This window comes from Callorhinus ursinus, unplaced genomic scaffold (genome assembly GCF_003265705.2).
Source record: "Callorhinus ursinus isolate GAN/ISIS: 27379988/994484 unplaced genomic scaffold, GSC_fseal_2.0 scaffold75, whole genome shotgun sequence".
Taxonomy (NCBI): domain Eukaryota; kingdom Metazoa; phylum Chordata; class Mammalia; order Carnivora; family Otariidae; genus Callorhinus; species Callorhinus ursinus.
This window is the reverse complement of record NW_027397137.1, coordinates 1,220,484-1,243,253: the sequence shown is the minus strand read 5'-3', so window position 1 is coordinate 1,243,253 and position 22,770 is coordinate 1,220,484. Positions and strand designations below refer to the sequence as shown.

Sequence of the window (22,770 nt, the reverse complement as noted above, 5' to 3'; positions counted from 1 at the left end):
GTATCTCCCTCTCCCCTTCACCCATTTTGCCCAACCCTCTACCACTCTCCCCTTTGGCAACCATCAGTTTGTTCTCTATATTTAGAGTTCTGATTCCACTTTTGTTTGTTTTGTCATTTTTTTATATTCCATTTATGAGTGGAATCATATGGTAGTTGTCTGACTTATTTGACTTAGCATAAAACCCTCTAGGTTCAGCCATATTGCCTCAAATGGTACAATCTTATCCCTTCTATGGCTGCATAATATTCCATTGTGTATATACACCACATTTTCCTTATCCATTCATCTATTGACAGACCCTTAGTTTGTTTCCATGTCTTCATTGTTGTAAGTAATGGTGCAATAAACATAGGGTGCATATATCTTTTAGTGTTATCATCTGCACTGGGTAAATACACAATAGTGGAATTATTGGACCAAATGGTATTTCTTTTTTTAGTTTTTTGAGGAACCCCCATACTGTTTTCCACAGTGGCTACACCTGTTTACATCCCTACCAACAGTGCACGAGAGTTCCTTTTTCTCCACATCCTCACCAACACTTGTTTCTTTTCTTCTTGATTTTAGCCGACAGGTATGAGGCAGTATCTCATTGTGGTTTTGATTTCCATTTCCCTAATGATGGGTAATGTTGAGTATCTTTCCATGTGCCTATTGGGCATTGGAAGTCCTCTTTGGAAAAAAGTCTATTCAGATCCTCTGCCCATTTTTTAATAAGATAGTTTTGTGTTTTGTTTTTTGTTTTTTGTTTTTTTTAATAAGATTGTTTGGTGTAGAGTTGTATAAGTTCTTTATATACTTAGGATACTAACCCCTTAAAAGGAGTCCACATTTACCTTAAAGTTTTGAGATTACTGATGTAGTGGACTAAGTAGTGTCTCCCCAAAAGTCATGTCCACGTGAAACTTCAGAGTCTCCCCAAAATTCAGTCCACCTGCAACCTCAGTGTCTCCCCACAATTTATGTCCACCCGGAAGCTCACAAAGTTAGTTTATTCGGAAATAGAGTCATTACAGATACAATTAATTTGAAGCTGACAAGATGAGATCATCCGAGATCTGGTGGTTTCCTTCTAAGAGAGGAAAAGACACACAGAAGCATAGAAGGGACCACCACATGAAAATGGAGACAAAGATTGGACAGATGCAGACACAAGCCAACAAATGCCTGGAGCCACCAGAGGCTGGACAAAATAAGGAAGGATCCTCCCTAGAGCCTTTGGAGGGACCACAGCCCTGCTGATACCTTGGTTTTGGACTTCTGGCCTCCAGAACTGTGAGAGAATCCATTTTTGCTGTTTTAAGTCACCACGTTTGTGGTAATTTTTTTTTTTTAAAGATTTTATTTATTTATTTGAGAGAGAGAGAATGAGAGATAGAGAGCACGAGAGGGAAGAGGGTCAGAGGGAGAAGCAGACTCCCTGCCGAGCAGGGAGCCCGATATGGGACTCGATCCCGGGACTCCAGGATCATGACCTGAGCCGAAGGCAGTCGCCCAACCAACTGAGCCACCCAGGCGCCCCGTTTGTGGTAATTTGTTACCTAGGAGACTAATGTGAATCTTATTTGAACCATCATGGAAACACCTCATAACCTGAGGCAAAAAATTAATCTGAAAGAATTACACAAAATAATAAAAAATCAGGAACCCTTTGGAGATTACGGTTTATTAACCCATCACTCCAGATCTGGCCAGAGGGAGTGTGGTCAAATCACTAATAGGCCCGATGTCTCCTGACTTGTCTTAATTGGCATCCTTGGGTTTACCCCAGAGCTTACAGGGGGAAAGGAAGGCATTCGGGAATGCTACTCCCTCTGTACATATCCTTTGGGATTTTCACCCAAGCAGCTATCCCAGCGGAAAGCTAAAAAGCTGGATCAAGCACAGCTTGCCCTATTAATTGGGACCAAAGGCCCACATCACACAATATTCAATAAATGAGGCTGTGCATCGTGTCATTTCCGTAGGAGACACCTACAGAGGTTTGCTCCTACAGGGAGCTGAGAACCACAGACCCAGAAGCATTCTTGGAAGTAGTAGGGTGGCGGTATTTTGGTTAGTCTTCCTGAAATTTTCCCAGGGCCATAAAGTAAGAGAAGCCCCCATTGTTCTGCAGAGACCCAACTGCTTCTCCAATCACAAGACATTCTACACCCACCACTAAAACACCAAGTCAACCTCAGGGACCCTCTTGCTGGTTAAAGATTGCTGATCTCAGAAGTCACAAAAGAGGCTAATAATTTAACTCCATAGCCTTTTCCAATTTCTGCATGAGAGAAAAACACAACATCATACCCAAAGTCAGAAGACAAATGGCAATCTATCCTCGATAAGTATGACATATATAGACAGAGCTTATTTCTTCACTATACAAAGAGCTCTTAGTAATCAGTAAGGAGCCACCAATTGGGAGAGAAAACAGGATTGGAATAATAAATATGCACATACAAGCATAGGAAAATTGTCTCAAACTGGCTCATAGTCACAGAAACTAAGACAAAAATAATAAAAATAAGTTACTTTCAATGTTGGCAAAAATTTAAAGTTTAAGTATGAGAAACAGAAACATTCTTACACACGGTGGGCTGGCTCATAAGTACAATAACTGCAGAAGGAATTTGGCAACATTTACTTAAAATATACAAACTAACACAGTTTAAATTCTTAAAATACTGTTTAAGAATGTAGCCTATGGATATTTGCATAAATATAGAGTAGTGGGTATATAGAAATGCTCACAGTAGCATTATTTATAATAGCAAGTAAGTAGAAACTACCCCCAAAGTCTAGACTATAAGCCTGGGTAAGTCAGTATAGTAACATTGACTTTGGCTTTTCAAAACAATAAGAAAAATCTACATGTGCTGTTATGGAAACATTGCCCGGATATTTTACGTAGAAAGGGAAAAAAGAACAAAATGTATTATCCCATATTATCCTATATTTCCTACCCTTTACACTACACTATAGCTTCTTATCATTCCACAACTTGCTTTTTCTTTTTTTTTTAAAGATTTTATTTATTTATTTGAGAGAGAGAGAATGAGAGATAGAGAGCACGAGAGGGAAGAGGATCAGAGGGAGAAGCAGACTCCCCACTGAGCAGGGAGCCCGATGCGGGACTCGATCCCGGGACTCCAGGATCATGACCTGAGCCGAAGGCAGTCGCTTAACCAACTGAGCCACCCAGGCGCCCACAACTTGCTTTTTCACTTATAGGAAACATATATTTGAATTCTAGAAGAATATACAAAAACTACATTAATAATTTTTATTAATTATTAATACATTACTAATTAGCCTTTATTAAATAGTTACTTCCGAAGACTGGGAAAAGGATCAGCAAGTAAAACGGAATTTTTACTTTCCCTTCTGTTTGATTTTTTTCCTTTTTACCATGAGGATGAATTATGTTTATGATTTCGAAAGATGATGCTGCTGTTAAAGGTGATTGGGGTTGGGGAGACCTCACCCTGTAGGTCAGGGGTACTTGGTGCAAACTTACAGCTATTCCTGTGAGGCCCTGTTTATTGATATCCTGACATCTTTTATGCCCATACTTTGAGGCTTTTACCCTTTCAAGAAAGTTCTTGACCTTCTTTGGGTTGTCATTACACATGTGCACGGTTAATTGGATCTTTTGGAGTGTGTTAGGATTTGCCTCTGCCCTATAACTTCTACTGCTGCATTGCTGACAGAGACAGAGACAGAAACAACAAAAGGGAAAGAGAGAGAGACAGAGAGGGGGCTGCAAGCATGTCTCCAGCCCTGGCCAGCTTTGTGGAGGTGTCAAGGGTCCTATCACTAGGAGCCTAACAACCCTCAACAGAGGTGGTTACTTCTCTGAGTTTGCTCCCCGGGGAGACTCCACCAATCTTCGTGGCTCAGGGGGGTCAGAGAGGCAATATCCTTGCACCCACAGCCCAGAACCCCACGACTCCCTGGCCCACCTTGCACCACCCCATAGGGAGCTCACGTATTTCGGAGCACAGCAAGGAGGTGTGGGGGAGCACTTGCCCTTGGGCAGTCAGAGGCCCCCCAACCCCATTAGGAAGCACTTATGTCTATTCTGAGCTGAGGGTCTTGGAGGCACCACGAGCCGTGCTAGGCACTTCCGGTATATTTTCATGTAATACGCACATTGCCCCTGTGTGTCAGGTACTGGCATTCTTCACAGCTCTCCTGATGGCACCAAGGCCACTCAAGGTCACACGGCCATAAAGAAGAAGAGTCAGGAGGCCTGCCCCTTCTCCCCACCCCGGCAGAGTCCTAGACTCATGACTTCACACACAGACACTGGCAGATCCCGCCCATCCACTGGAAGATGCAGTCAGACCTTCAACTGCTTTGATTCTTCAGTTGAAGATCCACAGGATACTGTGCTGTCAAAGATTTGTAACCCTAGTTCAAGGCTCCAGGAGTGGAAATGAACCTGGACACCTGTTTATAATTCCCTGCCTTTGGAATTCCTGTAGTCGCTCCCTTTTCCCCAGTTGCTGAAGGGGAACTCATCTCCAGACACTTAACTCCAATTCTTCTTTGTTGGAAAAAGAACCTTCTTCCCTTTGCCACAGTTGGATGCTGTGTACAGAGCAGAAAGTTTTGTCAATCCCATGGCGAACCCTATGGTGAGCCGTAAAACCCAGAAGTTGAAGCCGACATCTTGAATAACTTCAAACACAAGCCAAGAATTAGGCTAACCCTTGCTGGACCTTCCCACCACCACCTTCTGTACTGCAGTCATAGTTTTTAAAGAATGTCTGGTTAGCACATTGTCTGATTAACAGCCATCAGGGAGCCATGAAGCATGTACCAACGTCTAAAACCCTGGTGCAGAACCCTTACTGTCCCCGTGCTCGGCACACTATGTAGACTAAATCATTTTTAATATTCACAACATTCAGAGGGTTAGTATTATTTGTATGCCCGTTTTATCACCCAAAATGGGGGTTTAATAATTCACGGAAAATTTCACACCTGGAAAATAAGAAACGCAAAATCAAGCCACAAAACCTAAGATTTTACCACTGTAACCTTCAGTGTGGCTCTTGTCGTGGATCAAAAGGACTGGAATTCAGGCACATTTTACTGTCCTAAAATTTTCACACTAAGCACTCCTCTTTTTCTAGAATTTAAAAGTGAGCCTCTTTTCAGGTTCAACAACTTCCCATCCCATTTTGTTACCTTCAGATCTATTTTCTCTTGAATTCATTACGTGGATCTGCCAGTTGACAAGAAACTCTAAATTATGTGACAAAAGCAGGCAACCTTAGAAATAATGCATCACGGAAAAGGTGCTATTTTTAAGCCCCTTCACGTTTTTTAAAGACTTTATTTATTTATTTGAGAGAGCAAGAGAGTACCAGCAGGGGGGAGGGGCAGAGGGAGGAGCAGGCGCCCTGCTGAGCAGGGAGCTGGACTCTGACTTCACCGACTGAGCCACCCAGGCGCCCCCAGCCCCCTTCATTCCTGATGGAGAAGGAATGGCGAAACCAACTAAGCCAGCAGCAAAGGAAGGGTAATATTCCAACAGTAGGAACCATCTTAAAGTCATTTGAGAAAGGACGGCATTTACAGTCCCTTTTAGACATTCGAGACAGCTTTGGTCACTGTGTTTTGGGGGCACAGAACGAGAAAGATCGAAAGGACGTGTCCAGACTACGCGGACGAGCATCCAATGCGCTGGTGTGGGAACACGACGTGCAAGGAAGTCATGACACCCTTCAGGAGAGGAGTCAAATCACAGGAGGACATTCATCAGGTTTGCCAGCATCTTTTATTCGTTTTTTCATAAAATGATTAGCGATGCGAAGATAAAACTCACCTCTTTCCTTCACGGGTCCTTGGGCTGACGGTTTGTCAGCCACTGTCACAACCCCAGGCTCTCCTGGGCCCCCTTGAACACAAAAAAGGCTTTGTTATAGGAATTAGCCTCCCGCCCTGAGCTCTGAGAGCCACTTCACTGAGGCAATGCCGTCACCATGGTTACCAGGCCCTCCGCTGCGGGTTTCCACACCTCACCACAAAAACCTCAGGGGGGAAAAAAATAAATAAAACTTAAAGCTGGGCCACATGCTAGTAAATTAGCCTAGATTATTAGTCATTGACGTCAAATATAAAAAACTATTTTGGAAGAGGAAAGAAATATGCAAAGAGGATTTTAGAAAGTCATCTGTAATTGCTAAGCTATTTGGAGTTTCAAATCAACAAATAGGGTTGTCAGGAAAAATAGAATGCTTTCCCAATTACAGATATTTCTCGAAAACAGACTGGTTCCTCAGTGTCTATTCGTGCAGTTTCTACTGGTTTTATTCTTGAATGGAGAACCGCCGTGACCCTCTGAGTTAGGAGAATAATCCATCTGGGTGTCAGTATTTGAGAGCACCGTAAGCACAGTGTGGTCTTAGCAATAGGAATTTGTGCTTTTATGTAAATGGCTTTACAATATGTCTATTTCATGTCTTGGTGGGAATCCCATGATGAGTCGCTTCAATAGGGAAGAAACAACACTCCTCTTCAAACATGGATTACTGATACAATAAAGTAAAAATAATAGTGACCGACTAAAAACCATCATTTATGTTTTGCAGGCATGAATTCTTTTCCAGAAGTCAGAATTGCTTACAGTGAATCACAGATGTTCCATACTGGATCCTAGAGGAAAGCAAAGGTCCTGGGGGGATAGCCAGCAACCCTGAAGGAGCTGCGGGAGGGATCTCTGGAGAGACGGCCAGAGGCTGGCCCCACGCACCAACCATGGTGAGCGCATTACATGCAGAAGGAAATGACCAGCTCCATGTGGGCCAGAATCTCGACTGTCATTAGGAGGGTAAGGTCAACCCAATCTACATAAATATAGCACGATATGAGGGGCGGTTACTATTTACCCTGAAATTTTGCAAAGTTTACAACAAGGCCCGAGGACAACTGAATTATGCCAAGAGGGAAAACCATGTGTTGTTTTTTTTTTTTCTGCACAATTAAGAGTTAAAGGTAAGCGGCCATATGGAGCCATAGAAACAGCCATGCCCACAGTAGTTAAGAGCCCCAGCTTTGAGAAGAAGAAGAAGATAGCAGGAGGGGAAGAATGAAGGGGGGGAATCAGAGGGGGAGACGAACCAGGAGAGACGATGGACTCTGAGAGACAAACTGAGGGTTCTAGAGGGGAGGGGGTGGGGGGATGGGTTAGCCTGGTGATGGGTATTAAAGAGGGCACGTTCTGCATGGAGCACTGGGTGTTACACGCAAACAATGAATCATGGAACACTACATCAAAAACTAATGATGTAATGTATGGTGATTAACATAACAATAAAAATTAAAAAAAAAAAAGAGCCCCAGCTTTGAAGTCGGGCAAATCTGGGGTCAAATCCCAGCCCTTGGGAGCCAGGAGAACTTTGATGAGCTACACATTGTTTGTGAGCGTCAAACTCCTTGAGGCAAAGCGGGGATGGTAACACCAACTGCGCGGCTTAATGAGACACCGCAGGTGAAGTGTTTGACACAGCGCTTGGAACGCAGCAAACGGTCAGTAGGTGGGAGCCATAATAACCACGAGAAGCCAGAAGGTGAAGGAGGAGGCGGGTTGAAGAAAGAAGGAGGAAAACCGGAAGAAGGGGGAAGGAACAGGAGGAGAAAGGAGGGACGGAGATGGAGCTGGCGAGGAGGAGGCAGAAGGAGAAGGGGCAGAAGAACCAGAGGGAGGCCGGGCGGTGGCAGCATTTCCAGCGTCTACAACACCCTGCTGTATAGAACCGGAGGGAGAGACGGTGAGCGGTGGCTTTTAGGTAAGGGGTCAAACCCTGACTCTAGCACGCATATATTCACGACTCCTGACCCATCTCTGTGAGTTCCAGAATTTACCATTTGATCTTCCCTTCAGACCACATAAGTTCACTTTTTTGTTTATAGTTTGACTGAAGGAAAGAACCCAGCCAACTACCTCCCCCTGAAACGGGAATATTACGTAGGAGACCAAAGGAGGCTCCAGCTTGAGGTGCTTCCGAAACTCTCCATCTTCCCCCGTTCCCTTCCTCCTCTTGTCTCTGTGGAATGGCCGTCCTGTTCCTACGTCTGTTCTCCAGAGTGTAGCCAAGAAGGGGGTCTCAGAGGCTGGGCTGTTCCTCGGAATCACTCAGCGCCACTAAGCCACCTTCCTCCTGGAGGGAACCGGCTGGACTGCTAGCCACAGGAAATATAGGAGGTCATCTACCACCGTTGGCTCCAGAACTGGGCCTGGGAGGCAGGGAGCAAAGATTGCCAAAGAAATGAGGCTTCAGGAAACAGTGCTGCCCTGCTGTGTCCATCTTTTGTGGAGACATTTCCACGGAATGTTTTAAACTAAGAACCAGGGTGATTTCCCTGGTTCCAAGAGCAAGGCAGCGGTGCCATTCCAGGACTCTGGAACGGCAGATCCAACTCTCTGCGTGTGTATGCGTGCGTGCATGCGTGTGTGTGTGTAAGTCAAGCATTTGAAATATAATTTATGGATTGTTAGAAACCAACTCTCGCTCGTTACCCACATCCAACATTTCATCCAATAACAATATATATGGTCCAGAATAATGAAGAGCTGCCCACATTCACAGCCTCCAACACAAGAAAGAACTTGACCGGGTCTGAAGATATGCAGAGGAATGATGCTGGGTGTCGGCCAAAATTTTAGTGAGGAGCTCATAATGTAGCTCAATCATTTCATAGTGTACCTAAAACAAAGAGCACTGAAATCCCTGTAACACTACAAGCACTCTCTGACACAAGCCTGTTCAGCATCTTCATGGACTTAAGATTCGTACAGACTTGGCTTGTCTACCTGGCAGCTGTCATTGCCTTTCAGACCACCTCCTCAGTGTATGGCCACCCTCCCCACCAACGGCCTCCGCACCCTTACTGGCAGCATTCCCAAGTACTTCCGGGTTCCCCAGACAACGCATTTCAGGATTATCTAGAGCCCTGAGATCTAAGATTTAGTGCTATGTACCCTCCCGATATATTAGCTATGGCTTATTTTCTGTATTCTGATGCTCCGACAGCCGGGGAGAGTCTCTTGCTAACCCTGGAGAGACTGTGCTTGCAGGACCAGTCAGTTCCCAGAGACAGTAGACAACGTGCATGCTTTTCAAATGCAAACCCACCAATCCAGAGCCCACGTCCCTGACCACTTTCTCTCATACTCTGGGCCACTACCCCCTGCCCTCATCACCTGGGGCCAGGTACCAAACAATGAGGGACAGTCCCTATGCCCCGCCCCAGCATCTGCTGAAATTATTCCAACTAGCCTGTCCCAGGCCTGCTTACCCTGCAAGGCCATGTCTTCCTGTAGGAACCACAGTAAAAGCTCCTGCCCCCATTTCCCCCCTCCCTCTGTCTCCTGCCCCCCCTGGCGCTTCCCTGTGTCCCCCCCCCCCCCCCCCCCCCCCCCGTGGCAAAGCGTGGTGCACTCCCTCCTTTGGGAACTGTGAGTAACAAATTATCATTTCAATGGCAATTGTCTCCTAATCTGTCGGCCTTACTGAGCCTCCCTCACATTTCCTGAAAACACACTGTATTTGAAAACATCAAGGAAACAAAGTTTTCCTGGAGGGAAGGGAGTTAAGGATTGAAGTTTAGTTGCGGGGACCACACAGTTGTAGGCAAAGTGACCCCAGGAAGGAGTCTTTAGTCATCCCTGAGAGAAGAGTCTTCCGTCTTACAAAGTTTTCCATCTGTGCAAATGTTTTCAACCCAAACCTTGGGTCCCTACTTCTTACAGTGATCTACCACAAAAACATCCCCATTTTTATTCTCTTCCCCTTTCTGAGCAACCATCTTTTTATCGTCTTTTTAAAATGACTTTCTTGTGCCAGCTTTAATGTCCATATAGTTACATTTATACAGTTATTCAACACATTTATTGAGCACCGACTGTAGGCACCGTTCTGGGCCCAGGGGATACAACAGTAAACAATACAGACAAAAATCTCTAATCACGTGGAGTTTATAATCCAGTGGGACAAGCCAGACAGTAAACAACTTGAATAAATGGTATGTTGAGTTGGGCTTTAGCAGGACAATAAGGCAGAAAAGGGAGAAAATATGTGCCAAGAAGGTGGGGAGTTCACATTTTTTATAACAGCTTTCTTGAGATATAATTTAGATACCATAAAATTCACCCTTGTATGCTGTTCAGTTCTGCGGTTTCTAGTGTATTCACAGAGTTGTGCAACCTTCCGCACTATCTACTTCCAGGATATTCTCATTTTCCATCCCCTCCCCAAAAAACATCATAACCATTAGCATTCCCTCCCTGTTGCCCTGTGTCCCCAGCTCCCAGCACCACTAATCTACCTTCTGTCTCTGGATTCGCCTGTTATGGGAATTTCATATAAATGGAATCAGACAGTCTCTGGCTTTTTGTGTAGTTTCTTTCAGTCACCATAATGTTTTTAAGGTTTGTTTATGTGACAGCATGTGTCTGTATTCCATTCCTTGTCATGGATGAATAATATTCCACTGTATGCATTTACTATAATTTGTTCATTCACTCGTTAGTTGATGGGTACTTGGGTTTTTTCCACTTTTTGGCTACTGAGAATAACGCTACTGTGAACATTTGTGCACAAGGTTCTATGTGGACTCATGTCTTCATGTCTCTTGGGGATATACCTAGGAGTGGAGTTGCAGGGTCATATGGTAACTCTACGTTTCACCTTTGGGGAGACAGTTCTATTTTGAATCAAGTGATCAAGGAGGTCTTGCTGATAAAATGACATGAAGCAGACATCGGAAGGAGGTGATCTAAATAAGCCATACCCAGAAATGGGCAAGGGTGTGCCAGGCAGAGAACAGCAAGATCAAAGACAGGAACATACCTGGCATGTCTGAGGAATAGCCAAGTACACTAGCGTGCTGCTTTAGGATCTTGTAATATCCAGATTTGAGTCCCAGCTTGGCCACCAACTCTATTTAGTAGGAAAAGCACAAACACCCCTCGAGATAACAAGTATACCACGGTGAGCCAAACGTGACAGTCAAGATCAGACCAGTCCAAATTCGGCCACATGAAAGTTGTCATTATTTTCTTTTTTTTTTTTAAGATTTTATTTATTTATTTGACAGAGAGAGACACAGCCAGAGAGGGAACGGAAGCAGGGGGAGTGGGAGAGGGAGAAGCAGGCCTCCCATGGAGAAAGGAGCCCGACACGGGACTCGATCCCAGGACCCCGGGATCATGACCCGAGCCGAAGGCAGACGCTTAACAACTGAGCCACAAAGGACCCGTAGTAGAAGGGTTTGTTTGCCTTTCCTTCCTTGCTTCTTCCTTTTGACTTAGAAAGTAAGTCCACTCGAAGGGATGGAATTATGCCACTTGTCTTAGGAGGCAAAACAGCTGTGACAGATCCATGTCCATGCACAAGCTCTATGTACACATAAAATGCAATCGTTGTAGTGTTATTATCCACTAAATTAACATTTCACCAAGATAATCTTTGCCTTTGGAAAATTCACAGCGGGGGCAGGTGTCCTCCGATGAACGAAACAGGAATTTGAGCCAAATTTAAGTAAATCTTAAAGGATGGCTAATCTTACTTGACGTCAACATTATCCTGGTAAAAGGAGAGAGGCGTCTGGGACCTCTATTACATCATATTTTTCATAAAACTTATCTGCAATTGCACCTTTGAGAAGAATCTTATTGTCGCTTGCAAACCATCTTTCCAGTTCTTGGGTATGTTTCTAGTTTCTTCCTTTGTCTTCCCCAAGATAAATCAAATGAACTTTTAACCAAGATTAAACCTCCACAAAGGAATTACCTGGAATGGTTCACAGTCTTAGAGAACTATGTCCACCGTCTGCAGTCGTTTCTCCTTGGGTCTCCGTGTGATCGCGGGAGGAACAGTGGCTTGGTGCATTGCCTCCAGGGGAGCTATGCGTTCCATCTGGAAGCTCCCTGCTCTCCTTCTCCCGCTCAGTGTTTCCATCTCTGGTGTCATAATATTCTTCCAATACATGCACGCACACATGCACACACACGCACGCACACACACCACAACACCTGTCTTTCCGGCATCACTTCCTGACAGTTTTAGAATAATCTGCTATTGCTTTTGTCCCTAAGCTATGTGTGTGCTTTCAGTTCCAAAATACAGCCTTACCAGGGGAAAGACTGGATGGGCAAAATAGGAATCTCCCCCTTCATCATTATTTAAAATCAAAGTCCCAGGGGCACCTGGGTGGCTCAGTCGGTGAAAGCGTCTGCCTTCGGCTCAGGTCGTGATCCTGGGGTCCTGGGATGGAGCCCCGCATCGGGCTCCCTGCTCCGTGTGGAGCCTGCTTCTCCCTCTGCCTCTTCCCTAACTCCCCGCTCGTTCTCTCTCTCTCTCTTTCTCAAATGAATAAAATCTATAAAAAAGATCAAAGATTCAAACCCCCAGAGACTTACAGCTTTTCTGCCCAGAAAAGCCATACTTCATTGCATTCAGTTGATTTTCCATGCAAGACACACCATGATTGCACCCTCCCTCCAACCAGGTCAGCAAAGAGTGAAGACTGTGTAAGTGCAAAGTCCAAGCATTAAGTTTGTTTTTCTTTTTTTTTTTTAATTGAAGTATAGTTGACACGTTACATTAGTTTCACATAGTTTTTCATTCTCAAAACCTGTTTCTTCTTTACTTCCTACTATTTTTTTAATTTTTAGTTTTTAAAGGGAGTGCACATGCCCATGTCTTAGAGTGGTATCTGCAGGGAATGAATCCACAAGCATTCAGTTGGAATACAGTAGCCAGCATGTCGGGAGCCCTCTGTGTGCGGTGTTGGCACCCATTAACCCATTCATCTTTGGCAACAACCGTGAAGTAGCGGTTATGTTACCCATTTTACAGATAAGAAAACTGAGGTGTTATGAAGGCATGTGACTTGCCATAATTCACCAGAGATCAACATGTGAGGAAAGAACAGAACCAAAAGTCAAAAGTGAGGCTGTCTGACCCCAAATCTGTGCTCAAAACTGTTCCACCAAGTCTGCCTATTCCATGGCATGACCAGAAACACTTGGAAACAGACGTGAATCCAATTTTTTATGCTGAAAGTGTGTATACGAATCATGAAGGGAGAAAACAATGCTTAGTTGGGGTTTTAAATACTAAAAATTGGGGTGAGAACATGACTACAGAACACGGCCTGTACTTTTCTGTTTTGAAAACAACTTTGAGCCAAGAGCTATATTCAAACTATGCAACAATTTTGTGTCATGGGGGCCAGCCAAGGGGGAACAGGCCATGGCCAAGCCATTGGAACAGGGTTCTGGAGGCCTCCTGCAGAGATGGGTGTTGACCCTTTAGTTGCTGGATCTGCGGGCAGCAGAGAGGAAAGGGCCCACGGGGAGGGGCCAGGGTGTCACACTCTTCACCTCCTACTGGAGAAGTGGTTCAACATTTTGTCAATCAGTGTCTTCAACCCAGTGCCGTCCAGCACAGGTCGGGCCAACCTGAGCCCACTCTGTCCTCACTGCGGTACCACGGGCCACACTGAACTCTGGTAGGAACCGCTTCCCTGTATTCCATGCCCACTTGGAGGAGGTGGATGAAAATAAAATTTTAAAGAACACTGGATCCCCACAAATTCATTTTCTTCAAAAGATTCTGGAGGCCAAAGAAAAAGGTTTTAGAATAGTCTATGGATATGGTGGAAGCATCGTTTACACGAGTCAACACAAGAAGAGCCAGATAATTAGTCTAAATTTCCTCAAGGTGGCAATTCATAATTAGTTTAATAGTAAAACGTAATAACATGGAAAATGCAGGGAAATTTTAGCTGATGATTCTTTTTTTTTTTTTTTTTAACAGTAAATGCTAGGACAAAATGGTCAGTATCCCAAAAGTTACAGGCTGACTCAGACTTCATGGTAGCAGGATCTGACCCACCTCAGTGGCTGGAAAGCCTCTGCTTAGCCCACAGAGGCTCTCTGGATAATTTCAGGATTCTCCTGAAAATTAAACTGTCTTAATTATTTGGGTACGCAGCCAAAAAGAGTAGTGACAAATAAACCTGGCCTCTGAAGTCAAACAGAGGGTTTGACTCCTACTCCTACCCCCTTCTAGCTGTGTGCTCCTAGGCAGGCTACCTGACTTCTCTGAGCCTCTATTTCCCCAGCTAGAAATAAAGCTCTATAAAAATAACACTTATGTCTTATGACCATTGGAAGGATTAAAGACAACAATAAATTAAAAATGCTTTAAAGAGTATCTAGCCCATAATGAACATTTAATAAGTATTAGTTCCTTTTTCCAACCAAGAAATTCATTTAACACTTAGGCTCAAGGCAACTATGCTGAGTCACAAAGATGAAGGACATGTGGATTGCGTCCTCAAACACCTACCATCTAAATTCCACTGCTTGGTATTTACTGAAGAGAAATAAAACATTTGTGCACAAAAAGATTTGTCCACAAATGTCCATGGCAGCTTTATTCAAAATGGCCACAAACCAAAAATGACTCCAATGTCTATCCACAGACATAGGCATAAACAGACTGGTAATTAAAAAGCTCAGAAATTAACCCCAGGAGTTAGTGTCAGAACTGAATTATAAGATACCCAGTTAGTGTCAGAAAATTGGAGAACTGGGCAGTGTTTGAAAAACAGCACAGGGGCATATGATTGTATAAAGCAAACCTTAATGAAGTTGATTTAAAGAGAAAAATCTACAACCAAGCAAAGAGTTTTTCACACTGTTCTTTGCACTGGGTCCCCTTGGGGTGAAGGTCCCCGAAATTATACTCAGAGTGGCTCTCCTTCCATCTGATTTTTACACTGGAGATCCATTTGAACAGAGAGGTACGTGGCTTAAAAATATATATTTGAAAGGCACTGGTTCCTTTGTAAGAGTCCGTTGGAAGTGAACAGTCTGGTTGGCCCATGCAGGTGAGGGAACAAGGGCTTGGTTGGTTCCCCAGAGTCTAGATTCTTCCTGGGCAGCATTGCTTAAACCCAGCTGCACATCTCAACCCTCTGAGGAGCTTCCAAAAATACTCTGGTGCCTTCTCAGTGGATCAAAGACACCATCATGGTACAGAGAGTCCCCAGGAATTCTAGCCAGGTGGAGAGCCATCGCCTGGTGTGTTCAGGAGCTATCCGGAACTCCCAGTCCCCCACCTAAATATTTCACAGAGAACCTCTTCATACCACCCAAATCCCTCATAGCCACTCTGAGACACCATCAAGCAGCCTGGTTAGTGGATCTGACCTAATAGTATTTCAATCTCTGAATCTAGTTAAAGGTTGGAGAATATCTCTACCCCTTAGAGCAAACTAAAACCAGGCTGTATTTCTCTGCTTTATTTTTGCAGAATCTGAAGAGAAATTAACCTATGAGTGTGAGGTTTTTAATAGGAGCTTTATTTCCCTCCCTAGATAACCTGTTTCCTTCCAGCAATAGACAAACGTTTTTTTAAAGGGAATACAGAGAAATCTGATCTGCTACAAAACCAGCAAACTAAAATTCATGCCCTGGGACTAAAGCATATTTTACCTCATTAAATCTGCCTCATCCAGGAGCCAGAAGGAACCATCCTCTCAGCTAAAAATACCATAAGGAGCTCGTTGCGACACCGGCGCATCACTTAGTGGCCGGTGACAGCTAAGCCCTGGAGGAGTTCTGAGTGTACCCTTCAGCATCAGTGAGCTGAGTGTACCCAAGGACGACGACTGAAAAAAGCAGATGACAATTTTACTTTTTTCTCTCTGCAACCTAAGTCTTTGGATCGGAAGCCACCGACCGACTTCTAGAGTGCTCTGGGCTGACTGGGCTCCGTTTCCCTCTATAACGGGGGCCGGCATGGGTGGCCACAGCAAACAGCCCAAGAACCTGAGAATGAAGGGGATGGAGTTGAACCTGATGCTTCAACTAAGAACTCAGCATATGTGGATCACAGCTGAGAAGTTCCAAAGCCTGAAAATCATGACTGTGGCATTGAATCTAAAGGCAGAACAAGAGGACCATGGGGGTCCAGGGAAGGAGATGCTCTGAGGACAAGGCACGGACTGCCCACTTTTGCCCAATCGGGGACTGTCCAGGGGGCGCAGCTGTGGTCAAGGATGCAGAGAAAAGGGTTTATTGGGAACGCTGCCCCTGGCCACGGGTGGAACCCAGGTAGATCTCGGTCCCAGCTTGGCCATTTCTGGGCTGTGGGACCTTACATGAGTACTGAACACTCCGTCCTCACACCTCCCTGCTGCTTCACTTTCTTAATTTGTCAAATGAAGATGGTGTCCACCTCATCAGGTTACCAAAGGGATTGTGTGAAGCCCTTAATACAGAGCCTGACTCATTGCAGGCAGCCAACAAATGTCAGCGAATAAAAACACTATGAAACACAAGAACCACAGCGGCCTAATTTTAATCCTAAACTGTGAGTTTGATTCGTGTGAGAGGTGGGGGCACACTCCGGTGCTAACAGGCTCCGTCTGCTGGACTTGAACCTGTTCCACCCAAGTTACTCCTTGACCCCCGCATTGCACCTGCCCAGCTGAGTCCTTTCCCCCTGCGCATCTTCCACCCCTGAGAGCATCACCGTGGCTTTGAACAATCTCCGGATTTCTAGTTCTGGAAAACAACCGACCTGCTGATATGTTTCAAGATTTCACAATTCATTTTTTCTACTTCCAACAAAGTCCCTCCAAAACAAATAGAAAAAAAAAAAGCTGAAGATCTTAGACAATCATGAAAGCAATGATTTTGTGAGGATCATGAATATATCTCCAAATAGTTGGAAATATGCTGTATTAGGGCTGGGCTGAAGGGCTGGATCGGGAGGCACTTGGCTCATCAGTGTTCTGTTTAAACTCCTGGGAGGCGCTAGAACCATTTAGAGGCTACAGGAAGATCCTGTACCTTTACCCGAAGTGTCCGTAGGCAGTCGGTCGTTGACTGGGTTTAGACTCCTTCCATGGAACGCAACGGTGTGAAATTCAAACAATCAATTACTGGTTTAATGGCGTTTAAGAATACACAGCATTTTGCCCAAGATACATTATCTTGGCTAAAAGCATGACAAAAGATTATGCTAATTAATTGGCCAATTGGCATGCAGGGTTTCTGTCTGTTCTTCCTCCGTCCGGTTGGCAAATCCCCTATGCCCACCTTCTGATTTCAACAGTTCCCTACCTTGTCCGAGCTGCAGGGGGCTCTGGGGGGCAGCACGCTGTGTCCAGAAGCTTATGTTCTATCACCACCTAATGGTCCTTCTCCATTATTACAATTCACTAGGGTCACTAAGCAGAATCATGCTTGCACAAGTAGGTGTCATACTGAAACTGTTTGGTAAAGGAAACATTTTAAAATGTTCCTCAAGGAACTATGCAGGCAACACATCTCATTCGCTTTATGCACCTCTCACCTTTAGCCTAGAAAACAAAGAACTCAAAAAAACCACACACCGCCTTTATTGCACATCTGGGATCCAGGCACCAAATGAAGACTCCAACCCAAAGAAATGCAAGGAGACCCCTGATGGGAAAAGAGCAGAGTGCAGAAGGGAGCATTTCTTGGTCGGGGCTTGGAAAAAGTGCACTTGAATTTTGTGTAGTTGTTTTCTACTTAGGCGTCTGCCTTCAGCTCAGGTCATGATCCCAAGGTCCTGGGATGGAGTCCAGCGTCAGGCTCCCTGCTCAGCGGGGAGTCTGCTTCTCCTTCTCCCTCTGCCCCTCCCCCCTTCCTGTGCGCGCGCGCGCGCGCTCTCTCTCTCTCTCAAATAAATAAAATCATTAAAAAAATCAAAAGAGAAACTGTTACTTGGAATTTGGGCCTTCTGTAGACTAATAAATCAAACTCCTTGTACCTATATCATCAGACAATTATTCCATTTTTCTGGTCTTTTCTTTTTTCAAAATGATTTTGCTTATTCACTTGGGTTTTTCTTTTGAATTTCATTTTTACATATTCATAATGCTGTTTGGTTTCTAGAAATTTCCCATACGGATAAAGTGTGTGGAGGTTTAAAACTGTATTTTGATATTGCACAGTCCGTATTGAGGGATTTTCCTCACTGCGCCCCCGGACTCACCAACCACTTAAGTCTAAGCTGAGTCCGCAAGAGACCCGTGCTGTTTATACGGCATTACAGACCTAAGTGGAGTCCGCAATGCAATAATACTTTCAAGAAAAGGAGGTGAGAGTAAATAAAACTACACTCGTACAATGTTAATTTTCTGATTAAAGAAAGACAATATAAAAAAAAAATAATTCCATTTAAGTAAGTGGTCATCTTTGTTCTCTTGCTTATTATTAGCACAAATAGTTATTTTCATCTAAAAATACGAAAACCAGGAGGAAAACTGGCAACCAGCTAAATACATCTATCTCCATCCGACTCTACCACAAAAGGGCTAAAATCCAGCCCAAGCAAGAGTGAAGAACTTGAGGCCTACCTCTGAGTGGAGTTGTTACTAAGCACACACGCTCTTGAGACAGGACAACATTTAATGCAATAAAGTACAAAATAGAAATTAATTTTTAAATTTCACTCTAGTCTCACCTCACAGGTAACAAAGGAAGAAAGGTTTTTAAGGCAGTCTACTTCAACAATTGGGAACAAAATAATCTTAATTCTCTTCAAAACGCCTCTTTTGTTACTAGGGTAACAAGAAAAGAGCTGTCTGCAGAGTTCCCGTGAGGCACACAACCTCTGTCACCACACAACACATTCCCAGATGACACAAACCGGCTGAGCCACAAAATCAATAGGCAGACGGAGGAGGAGGTCAAGTTCAGGGCCACCCCGCGTGGAAGCGCCATGACTGCCCTTAAAGAGGAGCACATCGAGGGGACGAGTTCTCCTGACAGAGTGGAAGCAAAGCTTGCAGCAAGAGAGAGACAAGACTAGCACAGACACGGGAGAGGAGAGGGATGTCAACAAAATCTCACCAGGAAGGAAAAATCCCTGTGATGAACGGGGATGAGGTGTGTGAGCAGAGAAACACTTCGAGCCTACCTGGTGCGCCTGTCGCCGGGGCTGGACCAGCCCGTGGTGAACTCAGGCATCAGGAGGCACAATGACAGCAGCGGGCTCTGCAGGTCGCAGCCGGGGGCTGCAAATCAATGAGAGGCGGGAGGAAAAGCAGCAGCCACTCTGTGGGCGCAGAAACGTGCCAAGACACCAGGGTGCAAATTTATCTGTCCTTCCCGTCATCCCTACACATGTGGATGGCAGACTTACATTTAAATAAGGCTTCAGAGATAATGGGCACAGCTGTGTGGACAATACAAAACATGACATAAGCAGACAACCAGCGCCGTTTGAAAACATGGACCAAATAACCAGTACAACCGAAAATGCCCATCCCGGTGCAGACAGAAAGGTTGTGCTAAGAATTCAGACTTTGGCAACAGACAGACTGAGTTCAGGCAGAACCACACAGAGACTATAAATAAAGAAATTAATGTTCCTCGGGACAAGAGATCTGCCATTAATCTTTATTTGTATGATTGTTTTCTGGAAAGCTCTTTATTTTCAAAGCTCTTTATTTTCAGCTAATTCTGAGACAAGTAGCAGAAGGCACATACGAAGAAATACTTTTATTACATCACAAAGAGAAGTTCTATATTTCGAAATCATTTTTCAAAATCGTTTTTTTTTTTCAGGGTATTAGTAAGAAGATCTATTCATGCAGAGCAAAAAAAAAAAAAAAATTAAGCAAAGGCCAAGGACGTCAGGCACATGAAGGTATGCATGAGTTGTCTTCACATAGAATTTCACGTTGCTAAGGTCGGGTAGACATATCCGTGCACATCTAACCATGTCAAATGGTACAATTCCTCAGTGAACCCGGGTGTACCGAGAGAGGTGGGCTAGCTTCACACCAAAGCATTTTGGTGAGTTTGGTTTGTGGGCAGACAGTTGAAATACTGCTTCGTGGCTTGGGTTTTCTAAAAGAAAGGAAGAATATCAGGGAGAAGATTTCAGGAGGATAAGCCAATGTTTACCATGATCTTCACTATTTATCACACATTAGTGGGAAGTATTCCCTTTTACTCTATAAACCATTACTCATCATTTGCTTCCAAGTGCAAGGAAAGGAAAGGAAATATTTTTTTTGTGGAAAACCAGACCAGGTTTATATCCTTTCTCTGTACTAACACATATCAAACACCGTAAGGAAGTCAGTATCTCCGATTACAGTTTCCCCACTGAAATTTTGTGGAGAATGGAGAGGCTGAATTTACAAGTTTAGTCCTGGAGAGGGAAATTTAAATGGTCCACACCTCGACTGGAGGACAGTATTGAGTAGCAGCCCTTGGGGAGGGAGAATTCAGTCTCATACTAGAGATTATTTCTCCTGGGGCATTAATTGAGCATCAATTTCAAACATAGGAAATGAGAATTCCTTCCGCATTCCATTCATTGTTCTGCCTGGGTTCTCCGCATTCTCCCTAAAGTCAAATCTCTTCAAATAAAATGCCCAGATTCTCCAGGAGCGAAGAGATGGGTTTGCTTTGGACACTGAAGGGCCTGCCCAGTTGAATGCATGACCGCATTGCCATGTTGCATTTGAAAGGATACTGAATCTCTCCAGGGGTCAGGGGAAGGATTTGAGGGAGGTGTCTGAGCCACTCCTTCACGAACAGGCATTGTGATCTCACAACAGACTACTATGGACGCATTCCAAACGAGAGAATCCTTGAAATAGGCAAATGTGCTTGCTGACCACAGCTGTACTTGTTTTGTTTTGTTTTGTTTTGTTTTTTTGCTTCTCTCAATCAGCCTATAAAGCCATCTGGCTACATGGAGGATGCTCTGAGCTCTGCCACTTTACATTCAATATTTTTTTAATTACCACACTAAAATTGCATGATTTTAAAAGAACATTCCAAGCACACTGAATAGAAATGGATTTAAACAGTACTTACGAGTTTTCACTGTTTGGGGCTTTTTGGTATAAGAATAAATAATCAGGCTATTTCCCTTCCCCAACATTCTTCAGACAGAATTTCTAAAACTTAAACATGCTCAATTTCTTCTTTTCAAAAAATGTGTCCCAAACCATTCCTCAGAGATGAGAGTAGGGACACTAAAAAGATTAACAGACTTCTCAATGGTAACAACAGAAGAAAACTGTAAAAATTTTTAAATAAAAGAAATGGGATTATTTCCAAAATGATAACCATCAGGCCTTAAAGGGGAGGTCTGTGTGTCCACAACATGAAAGAAACCACCTGGGAAATTTCAAATGCTGGGCCCAATTCGCTTCATAATTTAAATAAATGAATAATGAAATTTCCATGATCTGATAATAAGGGGCTACTCTCACCAACTCCGAGATTCCCTAAAAATATATGAATTTTTTTATATTAACTTTTTATGTATAGGCGTAAGAATAGCAAGAGGGGAGATTCACACTAACCAAATTGGTCTTTGGTATATAGGGTGGCCCTATTCCTTAGCCAATATTTACAAAGCACTGGGGATTTCTTTTTCCTTCTCCCTCTGAGCCTTTGCCCACCCCTCAGGCCATAGGCTCCAAGATGCACTGCAGACCTTCACCGAACACCTGCTCTGTGCTTCAGAGCCCCTCCCTCCTCCTCTCCTTCCCCAGCCCTGCTGATGTCTGCGGCCCCCAAATCTGCCTTACATGTTTCCATGAAGGGAAGGAGACCAAAAAAATTTTTAGTAAGGAGACTAAAAGAATTGTTCTAACTTAAATTTTAAACGCTTCTAGCACCAGAGCACACGGCAGACCTCACTGCCTAGAGAATAAACTGCTGACACAAATTTGTTCACAAGGTTAAAAAATATTAATAAGAATATAACACTTGCATCAGCATCGGCCAAGTTTCTGGAATAGCCAGATATTTCTGTAACATTTACTGATCTTGACTCGTTTTCATACATACGGTCTTATCTATACGACCCACGATATTTGAGCATTTCTTCTAGGTCCTCAATATCCACTATCATCAGATACTGTCATCACCTCATTAATATATTTACACGGCACTTACTGAACTACTGAGAATTACATAGCTATCTTATATCGTCAGAAGTTTAAAATTACAAGGCAGCAAGCATCCTTGTCAAAGAGACCTAAGGTGATTTTCACCATATTCCACGATGTCTCTACGTGAGCATTCCCGTTAATGTGTGGTAAGTGTAAATGTCTATCAAGTACTTGTCCCTCCATCTCTAGGGGCAGTAGTTCCCTTTCAAGAAGAAGAGGCTGCGTTGTGATTGTCCAAGCCCGTCAGTTACTGCCACCATCGTGAACACCGACCGTCACTCCCCTCCAGCTCTGTGAGTACACGGGGCCGTAGGAGAGTCCGTGAACTAGAACGCGGGTGACAGAACAGCCCTCACTTACCTGAAGGTCACACAGGGAGAGGAGGAAATAAATAACACGAGACAAACCCCTCCCTGCCCCCAAGGTGCACTTTTTCCTAGAAGTCACATAAGCCATGGCCTTCCACACCCTCGCACGCCGGACACGGGTCCACAGAGCTCAGCAGCCCTGCGGCTCCAGAGCCGGGCAGCCGGGACCGTGCGGAGACCGTCAAACGGGCCTGAACTGGGTCCCCTCCTCCCGTCGCCCGCGAGAGGCGCAACGCCATGCTGCCGTCCACGAGTCTTCCACCCCAGGCCTGTGTGGTTACCTGGAAATGTGGAAGGAATAAAGCACGAAAAGGCCTAGGACTCTTCCTCCTCTTCTCCTGCCTCTTCTCCTTTCTCAGCTTCCTCTTCCTCTGCGTCCCCTGCTGCTCCCTCCTCGGTTATCTCTTCCGTCTTAAGTTAACAAAAA

The 22,770-nt window shown here is 44.3% G+C and overlaps 1 protein-coding gene across 2 annotated transcripts in view; it reads right to left on the bottom strand.

Moving 5' to 3' along the window:
* Positions 1 to 19,465: 19,465 nt before the first annotated feature.
* Positions 19,466 to 22,770, bottom strand: part of SH3BGR (SH3 domain binding glutamate rich protein) — a 56,087-nt gene continuing 52,782 nt past the window's right edge. For both annotated transcript variants that reach the window (XM_025863424.2, XM_073887100.1), the window contains 2 exons: positions 22,625 to 22,754; positions 19,466 to 19,906 (listed from right to left, as the gene is read on the bottom strand). In XM_025863424.2, coding sequence (XP_025719209.2) covers positions 22,659 to 22,754 — 96 coding nt within the window. In that variant the 3' untranslated portion in view covers positions 19,466 to 19,906; positions 22,625 to 22,658. The remainder of the gene's footprint in view (positions 19,907 to 22,624; positions 22,755 to 22,770) is intronic.